Below are 20,526 nucleotides of genomic sequence, written 5' to 3'. Positions count from 1 at the left end.
CACCAGCTGGGATGAGAGTAAGAGTCCCTTGGGCTCCTCCCAAGAGCCAGCCTTTCCTTCCTTTGCCCCATGGGTTGTTCTCATTCTCTCCCACACATCGAATTGCCCTTTATGTAATTCTGAGCTATGTTTAGCCCCATCTCTTCACTCAGCTAGACCTGAACTGGAGCCTAAACCTCCCCACTGTAAAAAGCCTCCTCTCGTCTCTCGAGCAGGATGAGCAAGCCAGGTGTGTGGGCAGACAAGAGGCAGCCTGCAAAGGTGGGGATGGGTGTGTTCTCCCTCCGTGCACAGGGGCAGGAGTCGGCCTCAGCACATTTGGGATTCAGCCCAGACCCCTGTGCACAGCAGTGTGCCTTAGACACACGGGGGACGCGTTTCCTCCCTGCTCCAAAACCATCTCTGCCCATCCTGGCACAAACCAGACAAACCTGCCCACGTGAACAGCTCACCATCAGTGTTCAACAGCACCTTATGGACTAAAATCCCCCCTGGAACTGCACCTACTGCTGCCAAGGGGTAAGCATGGCATAGTCTAAGGAATTCTTGAGGTTCCAGATAGGGAGTCTCATGAGTTCACACCCCAAAGTGAAAGAAAACATTCACAATCTTTTTCAAGTATTCTTTGCTATTGCACATCCATGCTTATCAAACCATTTATAAATCAAATTAAGTACTAAAGCACTTCTGGTAGAAAACTGTATTTTCCTCTTCTCCTTATGCTGTAAACAGATTCTTTTAGATACAAAATTTCAAACAAATACAGGTGGCAGCATGCTGTCACTGTTCCTCACGCGAATTCCTAATTTTATGATTACATCCTGCCATCAGTGCCAGGAATAAACAGAAGTCTCCAACCCTGCAGTAACTGCGTTCCTCCTTTACCACAAGCCTCTGGTGGAACAAGTGCCACTCCATCACACAGACTCAGAGTGTGTCCTCATTCCCGTCTGACAGCACAAAGCTGAAGCAGTGATGAACTCAGGGGCTCACTTACTTAGCTGAAAATAATGCACATGGAATGCGGAACAGTGCATGAATGACGTGCAGCAGAATCCACAGAGCCAGCCTGAGCAGCATCCCAGTTTCAGATCTCCTGACAACACATTATTCCAGACTAATAGAACTGACACCCACCCCTCCCTGCACATGAAGTGTGTAACCAAACCCCTGCAAATGTTCCTCAATGGAGAGTTCTTCTCAGTTACTAAAATTCTGACAATGGCAGCAAAATAACCCTGGAGCTATATCTGCCACAGCTCACTAGTGTTTGTTTTCCGTGTGAGAGCCATTCCTTCTGTGGGACACCCACAATGAGGGATGACTTGTGCTCACTGCAAGCAGCCAGTATTGACTGGAGCCACACTGGGCTGTGGAGCTGCTCCTGCCGAGCAGCACCAGCTGATCAACACTTGTACCAATCTGCACAGGAGCAGCTTCAGGCTCATTTGAAAAACAGGAGAATTTATCTCCCTGAATTGAGAAAACAAGGTTTTAACCACTGAAGCATCACAAACACCAACCCTATATATGCTTGCTGCTCTCCTCTTCCAAAATGTGTATGACCACTGCTCAGCCTATCCTCTGACCTGAACTGAACCCTGCCTTTTCCTGCCCTTCTCTAAGGATTACTCACTCCACATCTCTGTCTAAGGCACTCTTACTTCATCACATCACATTTGGCTTTCAGAGCAGCATCTGTAACCCAGAGCAAAAGAACACAGTCAGTACTTTTAGGCCATGAGTCCCACGTGACACTCGGATTTTCGTCTCCAATGCCTAGTTCAAAGCCAGAGAAGACTCACCATGACTGAGAGAGTAACACTTCACAGCCCTACACAGGTGTGTGACCCTCTAAACACATCCAAGATGTGACTGCATTGGCAAGACCTTCTCCCCTGCAAAAGAAACACGCTGGCCCTGGCCATGAAGAAGACACCAGTGCTCTTCCCTGTGGCTGAGGGCAGGCAAGAATCTGCTGTATCCTCCAAGCTTCATGTGCTCCTTGATAATAAAAGCACTTGAGAAATTAACCCTACCTGTGCAGGGACAGGCAAGGCACTTTGGAATGGTGAAATGACCTAGCACGTGGTTCTGTCTGTTTTCATGCTGTCCCCCAAAAATGATGTTGTTCCCTTCTGAAGGGACACAGAAGCGAGACAAAGAGCACGAATCAACTTGAGGTAGAGAGCACATTGTGGCCTTTAGCCACAGCCCTCAAACTGGGTTCTAATGACTGCAGTCTGAAGGGAAAAGCTGACAGTGTCTTGACACGGTCATTACGTAAAATGCACCCTATTTCTTCTGTGCCATATGCCTTTGATGCATTATCATTCCCACTCTCCTTGATTGCTTTTCAAAAGCCATCTAAATTAATGTGAATTGGTAAAGGGTAATTATTACTATGAATAATCAGTGTATGCTAATAAATGCAAAAATAGGACAAAATGCTAAGTTTCACCAGCACTGAGTGTTCCTATCGATGATGGTCCCTGGTAAAGGGGACAGCGCTGACAGCAGGACAGGGAGGACAGCTGTGTCCTTCCTGCAGGAGTACACAGCTACTCTGCTCAGCAGAGGCACACAGGAGCACAGCTCCTGCTCTTTGTCTGAAGCCCCATCTTGCCAAAGACTGGCTGGTCTGCTCTTAGCAAAATTCTATAGGAATCCCTATTAATAAAGACACAGGATACTACAAGAAGAGAAGGAAGATACTACCAAGAAGAAAAAGACAAAAGATCTTGCCAACAAGACGATGCAAGCAGAGGGTTGTGCAAGTACTTGTCATGGACTGTCAGTGTGCTGCTCCATGGCCAGGCAGAGCGTGGTGCCAGCACACCCCGGGTCCCTCAGGCCAGGAACCAGCTCAGACCCCACCACCGAGCTGGCCCCAGACTGGCCCCACAGGCTGTGCCCCAGGCAAGCATCCAGCCTTTATCACCTCCCTTAAACTATTGAACTGAATGGCTTCACCCAGCACGATTTAGGGGGGCCTCCACACACTCACGGGATTAAACAGCACACAAGAACAAGGACAAATGCCTAAGCCTTCTCAGCAATGGCAGGAAACTCCAAGTGAGAACTGAGATCCTGAATTCTCTAGAACTTGCATTTGCTGCCTCCTCAAAGTCACAGCACATGCTCTGGCAACACGATGGGAAATGCATTAGTGAATTACAAGAAACAATTTAAATCCACTTAGAGACCAGCCCACCATTATTTCATTAGAGTGTTTTTTAAGAAATGTAACTTGTAACAATACAGCGAGTCTAAAAGGGCTAATTCCCCATCTTTTGGGGAAAAAAGACTTGCAGGACTTGGCACTTCCCTTGCTGAACTTCACGAGACTCCTGCTGGCTGTCTGTCCAAGCCCCCCGAGGTCCCCCTGAGCAGCAGCAGGATCCATCAGCCACGCTCAGAGCACACAGCAGCTCCCCTGAACGCGCCCGTCCCACCCTCCAGCGGGAGGACTGCCAGACTGACTGCTTCCCTCACCCAGGATACAGCTGGACTCACAGAAAAATGCTGTGATTTCTCTGAAGCAATCTTCTCAGAGAATCCCGTTTCACAAGCGCCAAGGAAAACGCAGGAACGAGTCACCTCCTTGACACAAAATAAAACTTAGTTTCAGTACTGGGAAAAAAAGTATCAAATCAGTCAACAGCCTGCCCAGGGAGGATGTCAGAGCTCCCAGCACTGCAGGACTTTATCCACAGACTAGAGCAGCATATGTCAAAGATGCCTGCTCTGCCAGGAGGACACAGAGATGCCGAAGGCAGGCGTTAGGGACGGGTTTTTGGCTGAGCGAGGGTTCCCACAGAGCCAAGGGATGTCACTGCCCTCCTGCCCCCCAGCAGAAAGCCACAGCAGCCCCCTGCAAACAGCCCAAAATCGCACTCGCTGCTGCAAACAGGGCACAGCCACAGACACCTCAGGGCAGCACACATGGAAGGAAGCGCTCCCGGAGCCACCCGCTGCTCTGCCAGGGACTCCTCGTTTATCCCAGCACGGAGCCACAGCAGCATCTCCAGCCTTTCTCACCAGCGCCTCGTGCTCGCTCCCTGCTCGGGAAAAATCACAGCTGCCCTTCGGGAACTCATGAAGGAACACACGTGTGAGCTGAGGAAGGCACAGCCCACGGACAGATTGACCGCAAGGCAAAGTACAGGCAAGAAAACATCCAAGGCCCCTACAAATAATTGTGTATTTCTAGCATGCTGGAACTTTTAAGATCAAACTCGAGATGGCATGCTTTTATTTTAAGTTTTAAAATTAAATTACAAATAAAATTACAATCACTTCAGCGAAAAGGTGGAAGGTTACACATTAATATTTCCCAGAAATAATATCTATATTAGGGACTAATTGCAAACTCAGAGGAATTAGTTCAGTGAAAAAAATGTCCCTTTAACTTAGGATCTTTTCATTCAAATGAATGCTGAAACTGAATAAAACAAAGCAGAGCCGTTGTCCAAACTAAGGAATCTGTAAAGAACTCACCTAAATTTAGCCACAGATTTCATTAATAACTATAAGCAAATGAATTTTTTAAAAAATTCTTTTGGTTTATCCTAAAAATTTTACTGTAAATTTTAATGGATTATTTTCTCTCTCCCTCTCCCAAAAAATGTCACAAGATGCTTTTGCTCATAAATTATGTCCAATAAGTTGCTTCCAGCCAGGACATTTTACTGAGATAAGGAACAGCTGCATTATACAGAGCCATAATTATGTTTCAAGGAGAAGATTCATCAACAGGGATACAATTTTATATTTGGACTTAAAACTAGTGAACAAAACCAGTGCCCATGTGAAGAGCACTGTCCATCCCAGGCTCCTCTGGAGCATCTCCACAGCTGGCTGCACCAGCACACACTGGGTGGTGGGGCTGTGAGGGACCTGGCCAGAGCCAACACCCCCTCAGCAGCCCCTGGGGCCAGCACAGCCCCAGACTGCCCACAGCCCCTGGTGGGGCTCACCAGGACAGCCCCAGCCTGCCCACAGCCCCTGGTGGGGCTCACCAGGACAGCCCCAGCCTGCCCACAGCCCCTGGTGGGGCTCACCAGCACAGCTCAGACTGCCCACGGCCCCTGGTGGGGCTCACCAGGACAGCTCAGACTGCCCATGACCCCTGGTGGGGCTCACCAGGACAGCCCCAGACTGCCCATGACCCCTGGTGGGGCTCACCAGGACAGCCCCAGCCTGCCCATGACCCCTGGTGGGGCTCACCAGGACAGCCCCAGACTGCCCATGACCCCTGGTGGGGCTCACCAGGACAGCCCCATGGCCCATGACCCCTGGTGAGGCTCACCAGGACAGCCCCAGACTGCCCATGACCCCTGGTGGGGCTCACCAGGACAGCCCCATGGCCCATGACCCCTGGTGAGGCTCACCAGGACAGCTCAGACTGCCACAGCCCCTGGTGGGGCTCACCAGGACAGCTCAGACTGCCACAGCCCCTGGTGGGGCTCACCAGGACAGCCCCATGGCCCACAGCCCCCCATAACATTCCATTCTCTCTCTGGGAGAACAGAAGAGCCCCCCAGATTTTCAGCTTTAAACTATGGTCTGCTACTAGGAGAAAGAAGAGGAAAATCAAGGGCTGTTCTTTTTCTTGAATGAATTTCAGAAAACTTCTTATGAAAAAACCTGTTAACAGGAACCAGGCACTGCTGAGGATCGGGGAAACCATGGATTATAACACAAATATCAGTTTCAGCATGGCAGTGGTCACCAATTGCAAAAATCCCATCACCAAAAGCCCACGTTAATGTGGTAGTAAAAATCTGAGCTAAGAGGTCAAAGAACCTTCAGAGGTCTGGAGGTAAAATGGGAATGTTCTACCTCACTCCCATTGCCAGACTAACTCACCCTTATGGAAAATCTTTTGTTACTATGGTGATGGAGAATCAAAAAAAAATTAGATCCATGTAAACACAGGTTTTCCTATACAGATTGCAGTATTCTGTACTGACAGTTAATCCCAATTTATGAATTTTCAGTTATTCAGCCAGCCAGAGAAAACCGAGTGATTATTCATAAACAAAAGTTAAAGTTCATTCCTAGATAAATCGCAAACAAAAACAGGTCTGAATTTCTCATATCAATTATTCACAATAACTAATTCGCTCACTTCCAGTTACTTGCCAAAACCCAGACACATTAATCTCAATTACTTATTTTAGAGGGGCAACTCTTCCCTGTTTTCCTCGTGCTATATTTGTTTACATGTGTATATAAACAAACATACGTATGTCTCTGTGTCTCCTCCCCTCTGTGGGCCACACACAGAGTAAACAAGGAACAGAGGCTGTTAGTGAAGGCTTCTGAAATTCACTATATTCAGCTTTGAACTGCTGGCCCAAGGGTGAAATCAGAACTGACTCATAATGTCTCAGTTCTTTTTTAAGCTGCAACTGAACATTCATAGGAAAACTAAAATAGTCTGAAACAGTTTCAGCTACCAGATCTGGTGGTTTTTATCTCCAGTGTCCTGACACCAGCCATTCATTTTTCTCCTTTTTTGAGCCTTTTCAAAGCTGAGTTCCAGGAACACACAGAAATCAGAGTCTCGCACCCCAGGCACCTTCCACCTCCTCTTGCCTACACGAACCCTACTCTGAGACTACAGCTTCCAAGGAGGAATCCAGTCCTGCCTCAGTTATCAAACAGATTTCTGGAAGAGTCGGGATCTGCCAGCTTCCCTCAGGTGGGGATCTCACAATCTGGATTCCCACAGCTGTAGCAGCAGCCAAAGGGCACAGAACACCCACCCGAGTGGCACCCACCACCAGCCCCTTCCAAACAGTCCAGGTTTCCAGCTGCCCAGCTCCAGCAGGTGTGCGCATCCTTCTCCTGGCACAGCTGCCCTGTGAGCAGGGCAGAGCTCGCCCAGGACCCGCGTGGTGCCAGATGCAGCAGGGCAGGCGTTGGTGCTGTGCAGCTGCTCTGCAGCAGCACCTCCACCACCCTGCTCCACAGCACACACTGCTTTATCTCTCCTGGCTTACACAGCATTCGTCACTGCAATCACTAATGCCCCTGTCCTACAAAGAGCCCCCGTGCAGCAGAGCTCCAGGCATGGCACAGGAACCCTTTGGTAACTCAGCAGCAATCAGGGCCTCACGTTGTTCTGGCAGCGCTATCAGGCAATCCACGACCAGATGGATGTATTTGTAAATAAGGCAGATCAGTTTTGTCAGGTTGTAATTGGTTTTAGAACAAGCAATTCCCACGATGACAAACAACAATTAGAGAGCCCCACAGTGCAACACCAAGCAGGCAGCCCTTGGGGACAGCAGCAGAGGGGAGCGATGGCAGTGCCACCGAAGACACACGGATGGCTTCAGCTGGACAGTTCTTGCAGTGCAGGAGAACAGGAAAGCTCAGCAGCACTGCCAGGGTGACCCCAGAGGTCGAGGATGTCGGGTGCCCATTGAAGCTGCAGCTGGAGCCACAGCTAACACCTTGGCAATTCAGAGCCCGCAAGGACCAGCTGTCCTTCTGTCCTGGCAAGTCATCTGCATGCAGGCTGACAAACAGATGAGCTACTGGGAAACCTGAGACTTCACACAAAGACTGGGGACAAGGAGCTCTTCCCTTTGGACACATACAGCCAGGTGAAGACCCCAAAAAAGTGAAAGAAGAGGACACTGAAGATTTTTTCTTTCTTCCAAAGGTGTAGTGCCAGCATGAATTGCTTCAGGCTCAGTAGTTAGCTTGGTGACCATAAATGTCTTTTTCATTGTCATTGTGATGTACACCACAGACAAGGACACTGCAGCAAACTCACAGTGACAATGTGTCCAGCCTCCACGTAAATTCTTGGCACACCAACAAGACCACACGCACCAGAAACCAGCGGGGTAGCTGGGGCTTGCACCCAGCTCTCAGAGTCAGGGAAATCCTGGGGACACAACCTGTGACTCTTCCCATGACAACCACCGCTAACCCCCCAATGAAGGTTTAATTCTGAAGTTACTCTCTGGCTTTGTGACCTGCAAAATTACTTCCTTCCATCCAGAGCCTTAAGAAAGGTACACCATCTGCTCCAGGCTTCTCTCCCATGCAACACAGATGTCTCCTCCCTGCCCTGGACAGGCATTTAAAAGCAGTAGGCAGCTACATCAACAACACAGTCCCAGGGATGCACGAGTACATACTGTGTGATTAGGAGAGGCAGAGAGTGTTCATTTCTTTTTTCCTCTTCTTCCCACTCCCCCTTACTTTGGAGCTGACCTCTCCCACGGAACAGATTATTGTTATTTCAACAGTGCATCTCAGACTGCCATCCTGCAGAACAACGATACATGAGTACTCTTTGTAATGATTTCACTTCCAGGGTTTAGAATATGACATTTTCACTTACAATATGTTTACTTAGTATTTCTTTAGGAATTTTAGCAAGAGTAGGTCAAGAGCGCACAAGCAGGAAAAAACATGCAGGAAAAAAATGCTTTTAAAGCCATGAGTCACTCAGAACACGATCCAGCAAGGATGTTAAAAGAAACAAAAAATGCTTTGAAAGAACCTACTGAGAGTCTGATTCCCAGGTTACTTGATCTATTCCAAATTAAAACTCTTTTTTGCCATACTTCCTCAGGCTCTTCCTGAGCTATTTGAAAAATCCAATTACAGTGGAGATCCTGATTTCCATGTTCATTTATTACCAGAGTAGAAGTCCCATTCACTTTAGTGGTAAAAAAGAGCAGGGCAATAGGAAATCCCCTAAAAAACATTTAATGCATTTAATGGAAAATAAAATCAAGAACGATCAAAGGAAAAGCTGGCAGAATACAAGTTTCTGTCTATGACTGCAGAAGTCAATTCCAAGGGTCCGGGCAGGTCACTGGGTGCAGCACAGAGTGCAGGCAGACCTTGCACCCCCACAGGGCACTCCTCTGCTGCACAATGGCCTCTACAACGTGCCCAGCTTCTCCTTCTCTCCCTGGTGATGCCCACCCCATCCAGACACAGCTCACGTTCCCAAGGTGTCACACAACAAAAGGCTTTGTTCCCAGAGCGAGGAGGGCTGTGCCAGGCCGTGGGGATTTCTGTACACCACCTCAGGAGCCAGCACTTCCCATCCCCGAGGGCTGCAAGCTCAGGCTGCAGCCTGCTCTCTCCCGGAGCTGCAGGACATCTCCTGCACGTGAAGGCAAGCACCGTGCTGGGGGAGCTCCAGCCACTTCTGCCCCAGAGAACGCTCTGTGCTCCCCAGGGAGCAGCAGCAGGGCTGGGGGCTGATCCCCACAGCCCAGCTCAGGGTCCCCTGCTCACAGCACGGGGTCACTGCCCAGCCACAGCACGGGGCACGGGCTGGGACCCTATTGTAAGTGCAGGTGAGCCCAGGGGAAGAAATGCTGATGTGTGACTCCAGCTCAGAAGGCTGAATGATTTCTTTATTATAACTATGCTATAATCCATTCATATACTATTTAAAGGAGATACTAAAACTACAAACCTACTGTTCTAACTCCCATATCTAACCCCTCACAACTCGTGCCCCTCTCTGAGAGCCCAGCCACAGGTGGGTTGGATTGGATTGGGTTGGATTGGATTGGATTGGGTTGGATTGGGTTGGATTGGATTGGATTGGGTTGGATTGGATTGGGTTGGATTGGCCACCAGCCCCAAACAATCCTCACCAGAATCCAACCAAGCAATCCCCCCAGGTAAACAATTCTCCAAACACATTCCACATGGGGAAAATAAGGAGCAGAAATAGAAATTGTTTTCTCTTTCTTTCCTCTGTGCTCCTCTATGAAAAAATCCTGACAGAGAGAAGAATGTGCCTGCCACAGGACCCCACTGCTGTCCTGCTCCCAGGACTGCCCTCCTGCCCCGTGCTGCTCTTGGAAGCGCTGGGAAAACACAGCCACCAATACTCTCAACTGCCTTGAAGCCACTACACGAGTATTTACAGACATGCCAAGGTAACTAAACCCAGTGGCCTCTCAGAGCATTGCTGCGATGCTGCAGGCAAAACTCTAACATATCCAGCCAACTGTGTACTCTGCACAGGGAAGTTTGTTTTCTGATCTCTCCAGCAATCACATTCCACCCTGAAGCATGATACTCGCTTGTGCTGGCCTCAGCATGCTTCACTGTACATAATATTGATGGTAAAAGTACTCACCCTTTTGGAAAACATGCCCACTTTGGAAGAGAAAAAAAACATTAAACAAAACAAAAAGCCAAACAAAAGCAGCCCACAGTACTCCAGCCTGTAGTGGCAGAGTGAGTGCACTGGGCTGCCCTGTGCAAACACCCTCCTGGTGAGCAGGGAGCACCCAGGGGCACACAGCTGGCTGCCCAGGCCCTCGGTGGGACAACCTACAAGGATTTTTACCTACAGGAAGGGACATGCCAAAGGAGCAGCTCCCCCTGACTGGTCCTGCTGGAGGGGTGGGTGTGAACAGGCTTCAGCCACTGCAGGATGAAGAGCAAGGTGAAGATCACCATAACTCTTTCCTAAGGCTGCAAGATCCCTCATGTGAGCAGGGATTTTGGCACATGATCCCAAGGGCAAGAAGCACCACAGGCCACAGTCCATGGGAGACATCCCACCCTCTCAAGAGGACTTTCTTAAACCCACAGTGACATGGTTGACAGCAGCTGAGCGTGTTCTCAAATTAAATTCTCTCTCTTTTGGCCAGAGGAGGACTTCCCCACCACTTAAGGGCCATTTAGGGCACACTGTCCCAAATAACAGAGGAGCAAGAACAGGTGCCTGCAATAACACTTTCTTAGAAGGCCCAATACATCTCCATCAGCTGGGGGCATATCTCCTTCCAGTGGAAGTCCCTGCTGGTCAGTGGCCCACAGCACCCATCCAGAGACACCCCCACCTGGCTCACAAGGTCCAGAGATACAGCTCCACAGCGACCACGGGTCACCTGCTCAGCATCACAAACCAGCTTTTGAGGGCAGGCAGGAGCACTAGATGGGGATTTTAAGAAAAAGCTAAATATACTCTCTGGTACTGGCAGGATAATCTTGCCAGCAGCATTTCCTCCTGCACTAACTGAGCAGCTCAACACGGCGTTTTTCACACCATTCCCATCTTGTCCTAAGCCACAGCCCACTGATCCACACTGCATTCCACTCCAGGGCAACATTCCCACACAGGACTTGTCTGCACAAGGCTTTGCCTCCTGACCATCACCCTCTGGCAATGCAGCTCCCACCTTCAAGCTCTCCTGCAGCTTCAGTCCCACTACGCTGCCAACACTGCAAAATGGCAGCAGGATTTCGCTCTCTCCAGCTCAGGTACAAGTCTGTATCTTTAACATTCCCAACACTAACAAGCTCTCTTGAATGAAACAGCATTTAGGCTGTTCCCAAAGATCAATTAACCTCTTTTCACACAGAGGAAATCTTCAGTTGTCTCTGAAGTCTTTGCCAACACAAAAGCTTCAGGCTGCCACAGCAACGCTCTGATCTCTTGTCCTTACTCTTCCACGAATTCCATAATCTCAGTGATTAAAGTGTCATGAGAGTCCAATTTCCATCAAGTATAAGAAAAGGGAGTGGAGATTTAAACACAGACTCCTTTCCAAACCCAGTCCATTCAGAGCCATTAGGTCACTAGGGATGGGCAGCCAGTGCTACCTCTTGTAGGCAGGCTCTGAGCCAGAGCTTTACACGGACAGTGATGTTCCAAAGCACTCCCTGTGTGAGCTCCCTTGGATCCCAGCTGCTGGCAGCCGTAAGGTTACACACACAAAGTTTCTGGAAAGCATTCAGCTGATCTGGGTACCCAGCTTGCACCACAAGTAGAGTAGCAGGGGAAGCATTTTTAATCCTTACCAACACCCATGTTATTGCCATGAAGCAGCTGCTGATTTATCAGCACATTCAACAATTATCAAACTGATGATTTCGAGCTTAGATCTGTTCTCGAGATCATCTCCTCTTAAAGTTCCAGGCGCACAACATCCCCTCGGGCTCTCACCGTGCCACGGAAGCGCCTGGAGACCACAAACAACTCTTCAAACAAACAAAGCAGCAAGACCGCAAACGACTCTCCAAACAAACAAAGCAGCAAGAAGAAAACAGATCTTTGGGCTCTGTCATGGTGAAGGAGAAGCCCCTACACTTCAGCAAGTCCATGACAGGGCCTTCTACTGCAGTCCTGCTGCGTGCAACACTGTTCCACAGAGTTGGGCTAACAGATGAAGAAAAGCCATGGAAAAACAGATTCCCTCTTCCCTTAATGGGAATCATTAAAGTCAGTCCTCCATCTCCTGAACTCCAGTCAATTACACGTCTCTATCCTTCTGTCTTCCTAAATATTTACACTTAAAGTACAAGCCCGAGTGAAACAGCACCAGCTTCACCCCACTGTGACAGCTCGCTTTGCTGTCTCCAGAAATAACCAAGGCATAAGCCACAAGGGTAAGTGCCCTGCCCTGGGGGCTGCAGCCCTGAGCACTCCCAGAAGCAGCAGGACGAACAGAATCCCAAAGAGCAGCACGCCCTCTCCTCTGCCTCAGGCAGGACATCAGAGATGCCCAACCAAGGAGTAACATCCTCTCCCAGCTGATACAGACACTGAGACCACTCAACTGCACGCTCCTTCCAGCAGCTCCTCAGCTGTCCTGCACACCTGCCACTGCTACAAGATGGAGCAATGTTTTCCAGAGCCACTTTGGGAAGCCAGACACATTCCAGTGACTGCCATCTCTTGCCACAACTGCTCCTCCCAAAGGCTGAGGTGAAAAAGTTGAAGGGTTTTTTGCCCTCTTCAAAACTATTCTCCAACTTCAAAGGCAAGAAGAGCAACCAATACTAATGCAAATTCTTCTTGGAAGCTGCTGGACACAGTGTGGCTGTGTAATTTTCCCAAACTCTGCAGTTCCCAGACTAAAACCTGCAGCACCACACAGAGAACCTCCCTGAACATCAGCACAGCTTCGTAGCCAGGAAAGCACATTTGGAAAGCTAATGGAAACACTTCTGGGAGGCAGATTGTTTGAGGCAGCTCAGCAGCACAAGACATGTAAACAAGAGACTGACAGCAGTAGCTTTCCCCCATTCCCAGCTCTCTGGTCCCCAATCCCTCCCAGGCCAGAGGTTCCCAAACTGGAGAACGCACCCAGTACAGACAGACAGACACACCACTGCACAGCCACGTGAACACCAGCCAGAGGCACTGCTGCTGCTCCCCTCTGATAATGCTGTGCCTGCAGAGCTGACTTTGGGGCCCCACTCCACAAGAGGCTGGGAAGCACCAGCTTCCACTCTGGGATTATGCTGGCACACCTTTTTTTACATGTCTTTGTTGGTAAAACAAAGGGGAATATTTAAATTAAGGAGGCTTTAAAACCTCTCCTTCCCTACTTCAGCCATCCTCCCAGTTGTCTCCTCGCTGCTGAGCACCAACAGCCCTGGGAGAAATAGCACAACCTTGGGATAAACAGCAGGGCTGTGAGTCCCTGGCCTGGCAGCTGCACTGTGATGGGGCCATTTCCCATTTCTCACGTGAACTCTAAAGCCAAGCTGCTGGAGAATCACAGGCACCAAACACTCCCCCAGCACCCTGGCAGTAAGGAACACACAGCCCCATCACACCGACTGGGTCCAGTCCAGGGGACACACCACAGCCCACATGAACTCCCTCACTAGTTTTATTTTGATACTCCACTTCCTCTCTTAAAATTGCATGTTGCAATGCACTGTTCAGTGGCTGCCTCTGTCCAAACCACTGCAACTGCCTTACAGAGAGAAAAGGGAGACTAAAATAAGTTATCTCAGGCCAGTTTGTCAGGGGAAAGTTTACAAATCAGGCTCTCGAAGACATGAACAGCACAAAGTGCATCCAGCAAGCACAGGCCCAGAGCAGGAGCGTGGGGCACGGGCTGGCAGCCCCAAGGAGGTCAGCAGTGCCAGGTACAGCCCACCACCACCCCACGGACTCACACTGCTCACCCACCTCCCGTCCTCAGCCACTGCCGTGGCACACACCACTGACACACAGCACATTAGTAATTAGGAAGGAATAGTCACCTTTTCAGGAGGAGGGCTTGCTGGCAGCTCAGCAAAAGCCCCCTGGGATTAAATCAGACTACAGAGCCACCCAGGCTGTAAGAAAGGGGAGATTGCCTGATGCCAGCTGTGCTGGAGTGGCACGAGGAACACGCTGAGCCCTCGCAGCCCGAGCCAGGCGTTACCTGTGTGAGCTGTCCCAGGCATTTCAGGAGTCACTGCTGCTGCCACGCGTGGTAGCTCGACAAACAGCTCTGAAACCAAGCCAAAGCCAGGCAGGAGAAAGTCTGAGCGCTCAGGGGGGAGGGATCCCCCCTCATCTTCAACAGACCAGCAAAAGGGAGAGTAAATCCTGCTCCTGACGGGCTGAAACTGCACACAGAACTTACAACATTGCACCTTACAGACGCTTATAAATATCTGCTAAGCACCTGAAGGGCATTTGGTGCTGCACTCTAACGGCCCTTAGAACTCTTCACCTGGAACGAGGACTAGCTACAGGCCTTGCATTAGTGTTGTAAGAGGGTTTTACTGTTATCAGGAGGAGAGGTAGACTGATAAATAATGCCAGCTGCACACCCAGGCACCTGCCAGCATTCAGGGAAGAACACAGCCAGGCTGAGGATCAAAATACCCTTATTTTGTATCTAAATCACCTGAGTACGGCAGGACCCCAGCTCCTGCCACCAGACCCCTGCCCTGGGACAAGCCATGGCCCCGGACATACTGCCCAGCAGTTCTGACCTCTGGTCATGCAGACAAGCAGGAGGAGCTGCTGAGGATGGATGGACCATCCCACCAGCAGCTGCACAGAGCTGGTGGTGGTCAGTCACAGGCAGGAGCTGCTGACTCAGCTGAGCCATCCCAGCCTCTGCTGAAGTGCTCAGGACTTGCACTTCGCAGGAACATCTCTGATAAATTCAAATTATTTCCATTAGAAACTGACAATTAATCTTTATTAGGACTCGCATCTGAACTCCCTGCTATCCCTGCACATGGCCTGCCCGGTGCCCACACCCAGAGGGCTCTGTAAAACCCAGCTGCCAGACCCACGGAGGAAGCACAGCAGGGAAGGGGGTGCCGACAGCCAGGAGCAGCGTGGAGCAGCTCTCCCGGAGCCTCACAGCAGAAAGCAGATCAGAGTCATCAGGATCCCCTCCCTGCTGCAGAGAGCTCCACCAGAGCCAGCTGAGCTATACCAGGCACGCTGGGTGCCCTTGGGTGACGCTTCCCCCCATTTTGTTAAGCACAACAATTAAGCCAACAGACATCTTCTACATGTTTCTGTGATTAATACTTAGCAGTTTCCCTCCAGCCCCCACAAAGGGGTGCAACTTTCCCTCTTGCACAGAACCATTTCATTGAATGAGCTGTCAAGTTCAAGCCTTGATGCCTTTCCACGTTGGGAAGCAAAGCTCCTCCCCTGAGCAAACCAGTATCCTAGAAAATGATTTGGCATGGGAGTTTTCCAAACATTTTCTGAGCAAAGTGGAAAGGGGCAAGAGATAGGAAAAGAAAACAGACACAAAATAAGGGATGCAGCTACTGCAATAGAAGAAGTCAAAGGAAGTTAATGGGCAATGGTAAATTGACCTAAACTTTATGAAAATTAGAAAGAATACATTAGTTTACTTTGGCCCAAGTCTGCAAATCTTTTTAGTGTTTTTAGATGCTAAAACCATCAAACTCTGGTTTTATTATCAATTTACATGGCAACTAAGAGTCACAGAAGTCAAGGAACCATCCCTGTGCCACTCTGCAGCCAGATGCACCTTTTGGAGAGCCCCACCCCCAGGACCACGCAGGATCCTGTCACCTGCCAGTCACACAGGATGCCACTGCTGCACAGCAGTCGCCTGCCAACAGCAGCCAGAGGGATCACACAGGCACCTGTGTCTTGCCAGGGTTAAGGCAAAACTGCAGGAAGCAATATAAAATTAAACAGCCAATCAACACAATGCGCAATTTTCTGCAAGATTGCCAGTGCTGGACCATAGGCGGTTGCATCTGCATAATTAAAACTGGTTTGTTTTGCTGCATTAAAGCCACAAATCAGGCATGTAACCATAATGAGAGAGAGACATTTATTTAGATTTCTGGCTAGATACATAAAAAAAAAACTTGTACATCTGAAAACACGCACTTTAAATTGTGCATCCAAGGATCTGCTGTGTTCTGTATTCCGCAGGCAGCTGTCATGTGGCAGTTGTAAATCTGCAGCCATATCTCCATTGGTGTTTATTTTTAACACCACCACTCCTGTCTGCAAGGCTAAGGCAAATAAGAAAACCTGCCTCCTAAAAGTGTTCTTTTCTGGTACCACCCAGCAAGCATCTCCTGCCAGCGCTGGGGCCAGCTCTCCCCTCTCCGGACAGCTGGAGGGTGCAGAGCAGCAGCAGAAGAGAAGGACAGACCCTGGGTAACTGACAGGAGAGACTGCACCGTGGGAAGGAGCCTGCCAGCGCTGCGTGTGTGCAGGAGAGGTGAGAGAGAGGTCTCCATGCACGGGCAGGCAGCAGACACTCTGCAGAGCTGCAGGAACTGCGCCTGCAGCCGCCGCGGACAGCAGCCATCACCTACTCCCACTCCCAAAAGCAGAGGGGCACCGACCCAGAGCCTCACACACCCTGCAGCACTGTCAGCCCCCGTCACCAGCCCCAGCCCTCCCAGACACCCAGGAACACCGTGTGCAGCAGGGCTCTCGAGCAGACCCACATGCGCCCCACACACCCCCGCTATCTTTCCAAGCATTTTCAGGACAACTCCCTCCCACCATGAGAGGAGCAGACACAGTTCTCCAGGGAAGGAACAGAGCCATCATGGCCAATAAATCACCCTGTGCACGAAGATAATTCCCAGTTCAACCCTCCCCCTTCCAATCTCTCTCCCCACACAGCGCGTGGGCTCCTCGATTGCTGGACCCGAGGCTGCAGCACCCGCACGTCGGGCAGGGCTCAGCTCCCACCCTGCAGCTACTGACAGCCACCCCAGCCTTTGCTCTAATTCCCCAGAGCCAGAGGCTTCAGCCAAACTTCCCTGAAATCAGCCTCAGTAACTTTTTTCCCCCTCCATGTCATTCCAGGTGTGTTGTCAGCTCCTCTCTCTGGTTTTGCACACCTGAGGCACCGCTGGCAGATCAACGCCTCACCCAGCGCTGGCTGACACCTCACAACAGCAGCACCCTGCCCACTTCAATTCTCTCTGACCTCGTCTTCAAACGCATTTCCAGGGCAGCTTTGCTGGGGTTACTGCTCTTCCATCCATGCTGACATACGCCCTGGAGCTCACATGCAGGGTTTTCCACCCTTCTCCCTTCCATTTTCCTGTCCATGCCCTGGGGACAAGCACTGTGTCGTGTTCAGATTCCCGGCCCATCCTCCATAGCATGAGATCACTGCTTCAAATTTTCATCTATTATCATCTTCATATTTCAGCATTTCTGTATCAACACTTCGGTTGTTAGTCCCCCTTGCCACCACTTTCCCTCTTCTTTATCCCTATTTCTCTTCCATTTTAGTCTTTCTCTGGAGGTTTGGGCATCTGCCTTCACGAGGGTAGCAAGGGATTAGATATGAACAGTGTAATGACTCAGTCCTTGAAGAAAATAAACAGGATATCTGGGATAATGAGGTAGTCTACATCCAATTCTTCAGTCAAGCCAGGAGAGACCAAACTGTGCACAAGTGGAGGTGGGTGTTCATGGTCACAGTCACAGCCTCAGAGAAGCTTTAGATGATCACAAACCCTGGCCCATGTCAGGCTGGCACACTCAACACACAACTGAGCACAAAAAAAGCTTCTGCAGCGCATCTTCGGGCACCAGCCCTCCTTGGGTCCCTACAAATGCAATGACCAACTGCTGCCCTGCCTGCTCAGCCACGTTTGTTCACATTGCTCCTGTTTAGCGAGGAAGCACAGCCACAGCAGGGCTCTGCACCAATCCCTCTGAACTCAGATGGTTATTCTCCTCCCACAGTTTAGCAAGGTGGGAAAAGCAGGACCACCCTGGTCCCCACAGAGAGGTGACAGCGAGTGATGAATCCAGTCACAGCTGTGAGGACTGGAGCCCCTGCACCTCACCGTGGTCACCCCAAGACCACGCTGGTCCTGTGACAGACCCAGTGTGTCCCAGGGCTGGAGCTGCCACCTCCCCAAAGGCACGGGCAGGCAGCACACACGGGCCTTGGGGTGTGACTGCCCAGCTCTCCCCAGCTACAGGCACAGGCACACCCTATCAACATAAGAATTAGCCTTTATTCAGCTGAAAACACGGACCAAGTACCCTGTATCAGGAATCAGACATTCCTGGAGGTGTAATTATGCACAGAACAGTTCCAAGGAAATTATTACTGGCCCATCAGCAAACTGTCTGCGTTACAGCTGCCCAAAACGTGATCACTGTGGTGTAATGTAACACCCTCACACACTCCAGCATTAACTGCCTCACATATGGAAACCATGAGGCTACAGAAGCCAGGCCAAGAATGATCATGGCCCGTGAGTACTCCAGTCACAAACAACAATCAGAAAAAAACACTGGAGACATCCACAGCAAAGCTTTTGGAACAGCTCAGAACCAGTCCTGCCTCCAGTGACCCCTCTGCACCCTGAGCACTCGAGAAGCAGGAATCACTGGGCCCAGGACATCTTTGAGAATAATGTGAAACCATGGGACAGGCTCTAAGAACAAATGCAAAGCCCCTCCCATAAAACGAACAATACCACTAAAAGAATATTTCATCCATTTAACTGCAGGGTGCAATAACATCAATTTGCCCAAATTACAGACAAGCAGAAAGGTAATTGGCACCGAGCAGGGCGTGTTGTGACTGTTCCGTCACTCTTCGAGGCCAGCTACAAAAGACTGAAATTCACGAAAGTAAACAATGGCACGAAACCAACAGCCAGCCCCTTCCCCAGAATCCCTCCCTCTGGCATCGCGCTGCCGCAGTTGGGCAGAGACTTTTCCAAGCAGAGTCTGTGCAGCCCAGCCATCACCCAGCTGAGCTGGGATCTGGAGAAAAATGGAAGCTCTTGAGTTTGCACAAGCACAAGTTAATCTGCAGAAAAGCTATTTTACACTTTTAATTAACCATGTCCTGGACTTAAATATAATGAAGTGGTGAACACATATCCATATAAAACAACTGAGCAAAGGGAGAGTGGAGCTGGTTTTATATAATAGTGAGGGGACTGAAGGAGGCAATGCAAGTGAAAGGCATGAAGTAAGCAGCTAAGAGTATCCTCCGTCTGAAGGTGGGAAAAGGAACTGTCATCAGCTAACAGAATTAGCAATTATCGCAATAAGGAGTTGATTTATTAAGTTATCCAGAAATGCCCATTACTACAGTTTGGTACCAACACGAAAATCCCTGGGTGTGCAATGGACAGAAGGTTACGCTGGCTCATTTCCCTCTGCCTCCAACCTGCTCAGCCCTTCCCTGGGCTGCAGAGCTGCCATGTGTCACAGGGTACCAACTTTCCTTCGAAACAAGATTAACTTGGAGGCTGGGATTTGCTGCTCAGTGGTCTCAATAGAAAAAAAACCTCTCGTTTTATTCCTCTCCAACACTGAGGAACGCGGCGCCTGCCGCCCAGCTCCGCACCCCGCACCACTACCGGCACTTGCATAATAATGACTGCGGGCCTGGAGGCGAGGGGCCGGAGCACGGAGGCGACCTTCCTTACATAAGGACCGCAGGATCGATGCCCTGGGCACCGGGAGGCCGCGGGCAGCGCTCCCGACCCCGCAGAGCCCGGGGCTGGCTCGGCCGCCGCTGCCCGGTGGGCGCAGGGCGCTGCCCCGGAGGGCGGCCCCGGCCAGCGCCGCTTCGGGGGCGGAACGACCTGTGCCCATCGGCGCCGCTCCGCACGCCGAGCCCCGCACGGCGAGGGCAGCGCCCGGCGGGCCGGGCCGGGCCGGGGCTCCCCCGCCGGTGCCTCCGGGGGCCGCGGCTCCGCGCCCGGCGCTGCCGCAGCGCGGGAGGGGCGGGGGGCGGCGATGCAGCCCCCGCGGCCGGAGCCGGCCCGTCCCCGCCCCGCCCCGCACACAAAGGCGGCCCCGCCGCGCCCCGCACCGGCCCGCGCTCCGCACCTTTGACCTGCGCCTCGTAGTCGGCGATGATCTCTTTGTCCTTCTTGAACTTGCCCTGCGCTGACATGGTGCGGGAGGGCGCGGGCCCCGCCGGCACCGCCGCCGCCGCCGCCTCACCCGGCCGCGGCCCCGCCGCCGCCAGCGGCCGCCGTCATTGGCGGCGCCGGGGACACCGCGGGGGCCGCGCAGCGCCGCCGGGAGCGGAGCGCGGCGGGGCAGAGCCGGGCAGGGCGCAGCCGAGCCGAGCCGAGCCGAGCCGAGCGCAGCCGCTCCCGCCGCCGGCCGAGGCGGGGCCCTGGCGCCGCTCCTGCGCTCAGGTTGCGCGCGGGGCGGGCGTTCCCGAGCCCCGGCCCCGCCCCGGCCCCGCCCGGGCCCGCACGGCCCCGCACGGCTCGGCTCGGCTCGGCTCGGCTCGGCTCGGCTCGGCTCGGCTCGGCCGCGCC

The 20,526-nt window shown here is 51.4% G+C and overlaps 1 protein-coding gene across 3 annotated transcripts in view; it reads right to left on the bottom strand.

Moving 5' to 3' along the window:
* SRGAP3 (SLIT-ROBO Rho GTPase activating protein 3) overlaps window positions 1-20,214 on the bottom strand; it is a 73,247-nt gene extending 53,033 nt beyond the window's left edge. For 2 of the 3 annotated variants that reach the window (XM_053989248.1, XM_053989249.1), the window contains exon 1: window positions 20,084-20,214. In XM_053989248.1, coding sequence (XP_053845223.1) covers window positions 20,084-20,150 — 67 coding nt within the window. In that variant the 5' untranslated portion in view covers window positions 20,151-20,214. The remainder of the gene's footprint in view (window positions 1-20,083) is intronic. The other variant, XM_053989247.1, reaches the window with a different exon arrangement.
* Between the last annotated feature and the right edge of the window lie 312 nt (window positions 20,215-20,526).

The sequence above is a fragment of the Vidua macroura genome, chromosome 13 (assembly GCF_024509145.1).
Source record: "Vidua macroura isolate BioBank_ID:100142 chromosome 13, ASM2450914v1, whole genome shotgun sequence".
In the NCBI taxonomy this organism is placed as follows: Eukaryota; Metazoa; Chordata; class Aves; order Passeriformes; family Viduidae; genus Vidua; species Vidua macroura.
Note: the sequence above shows the minus strand (reverse complement) of the source record. Positions and strands in the feature narration are given on the sequence as shown.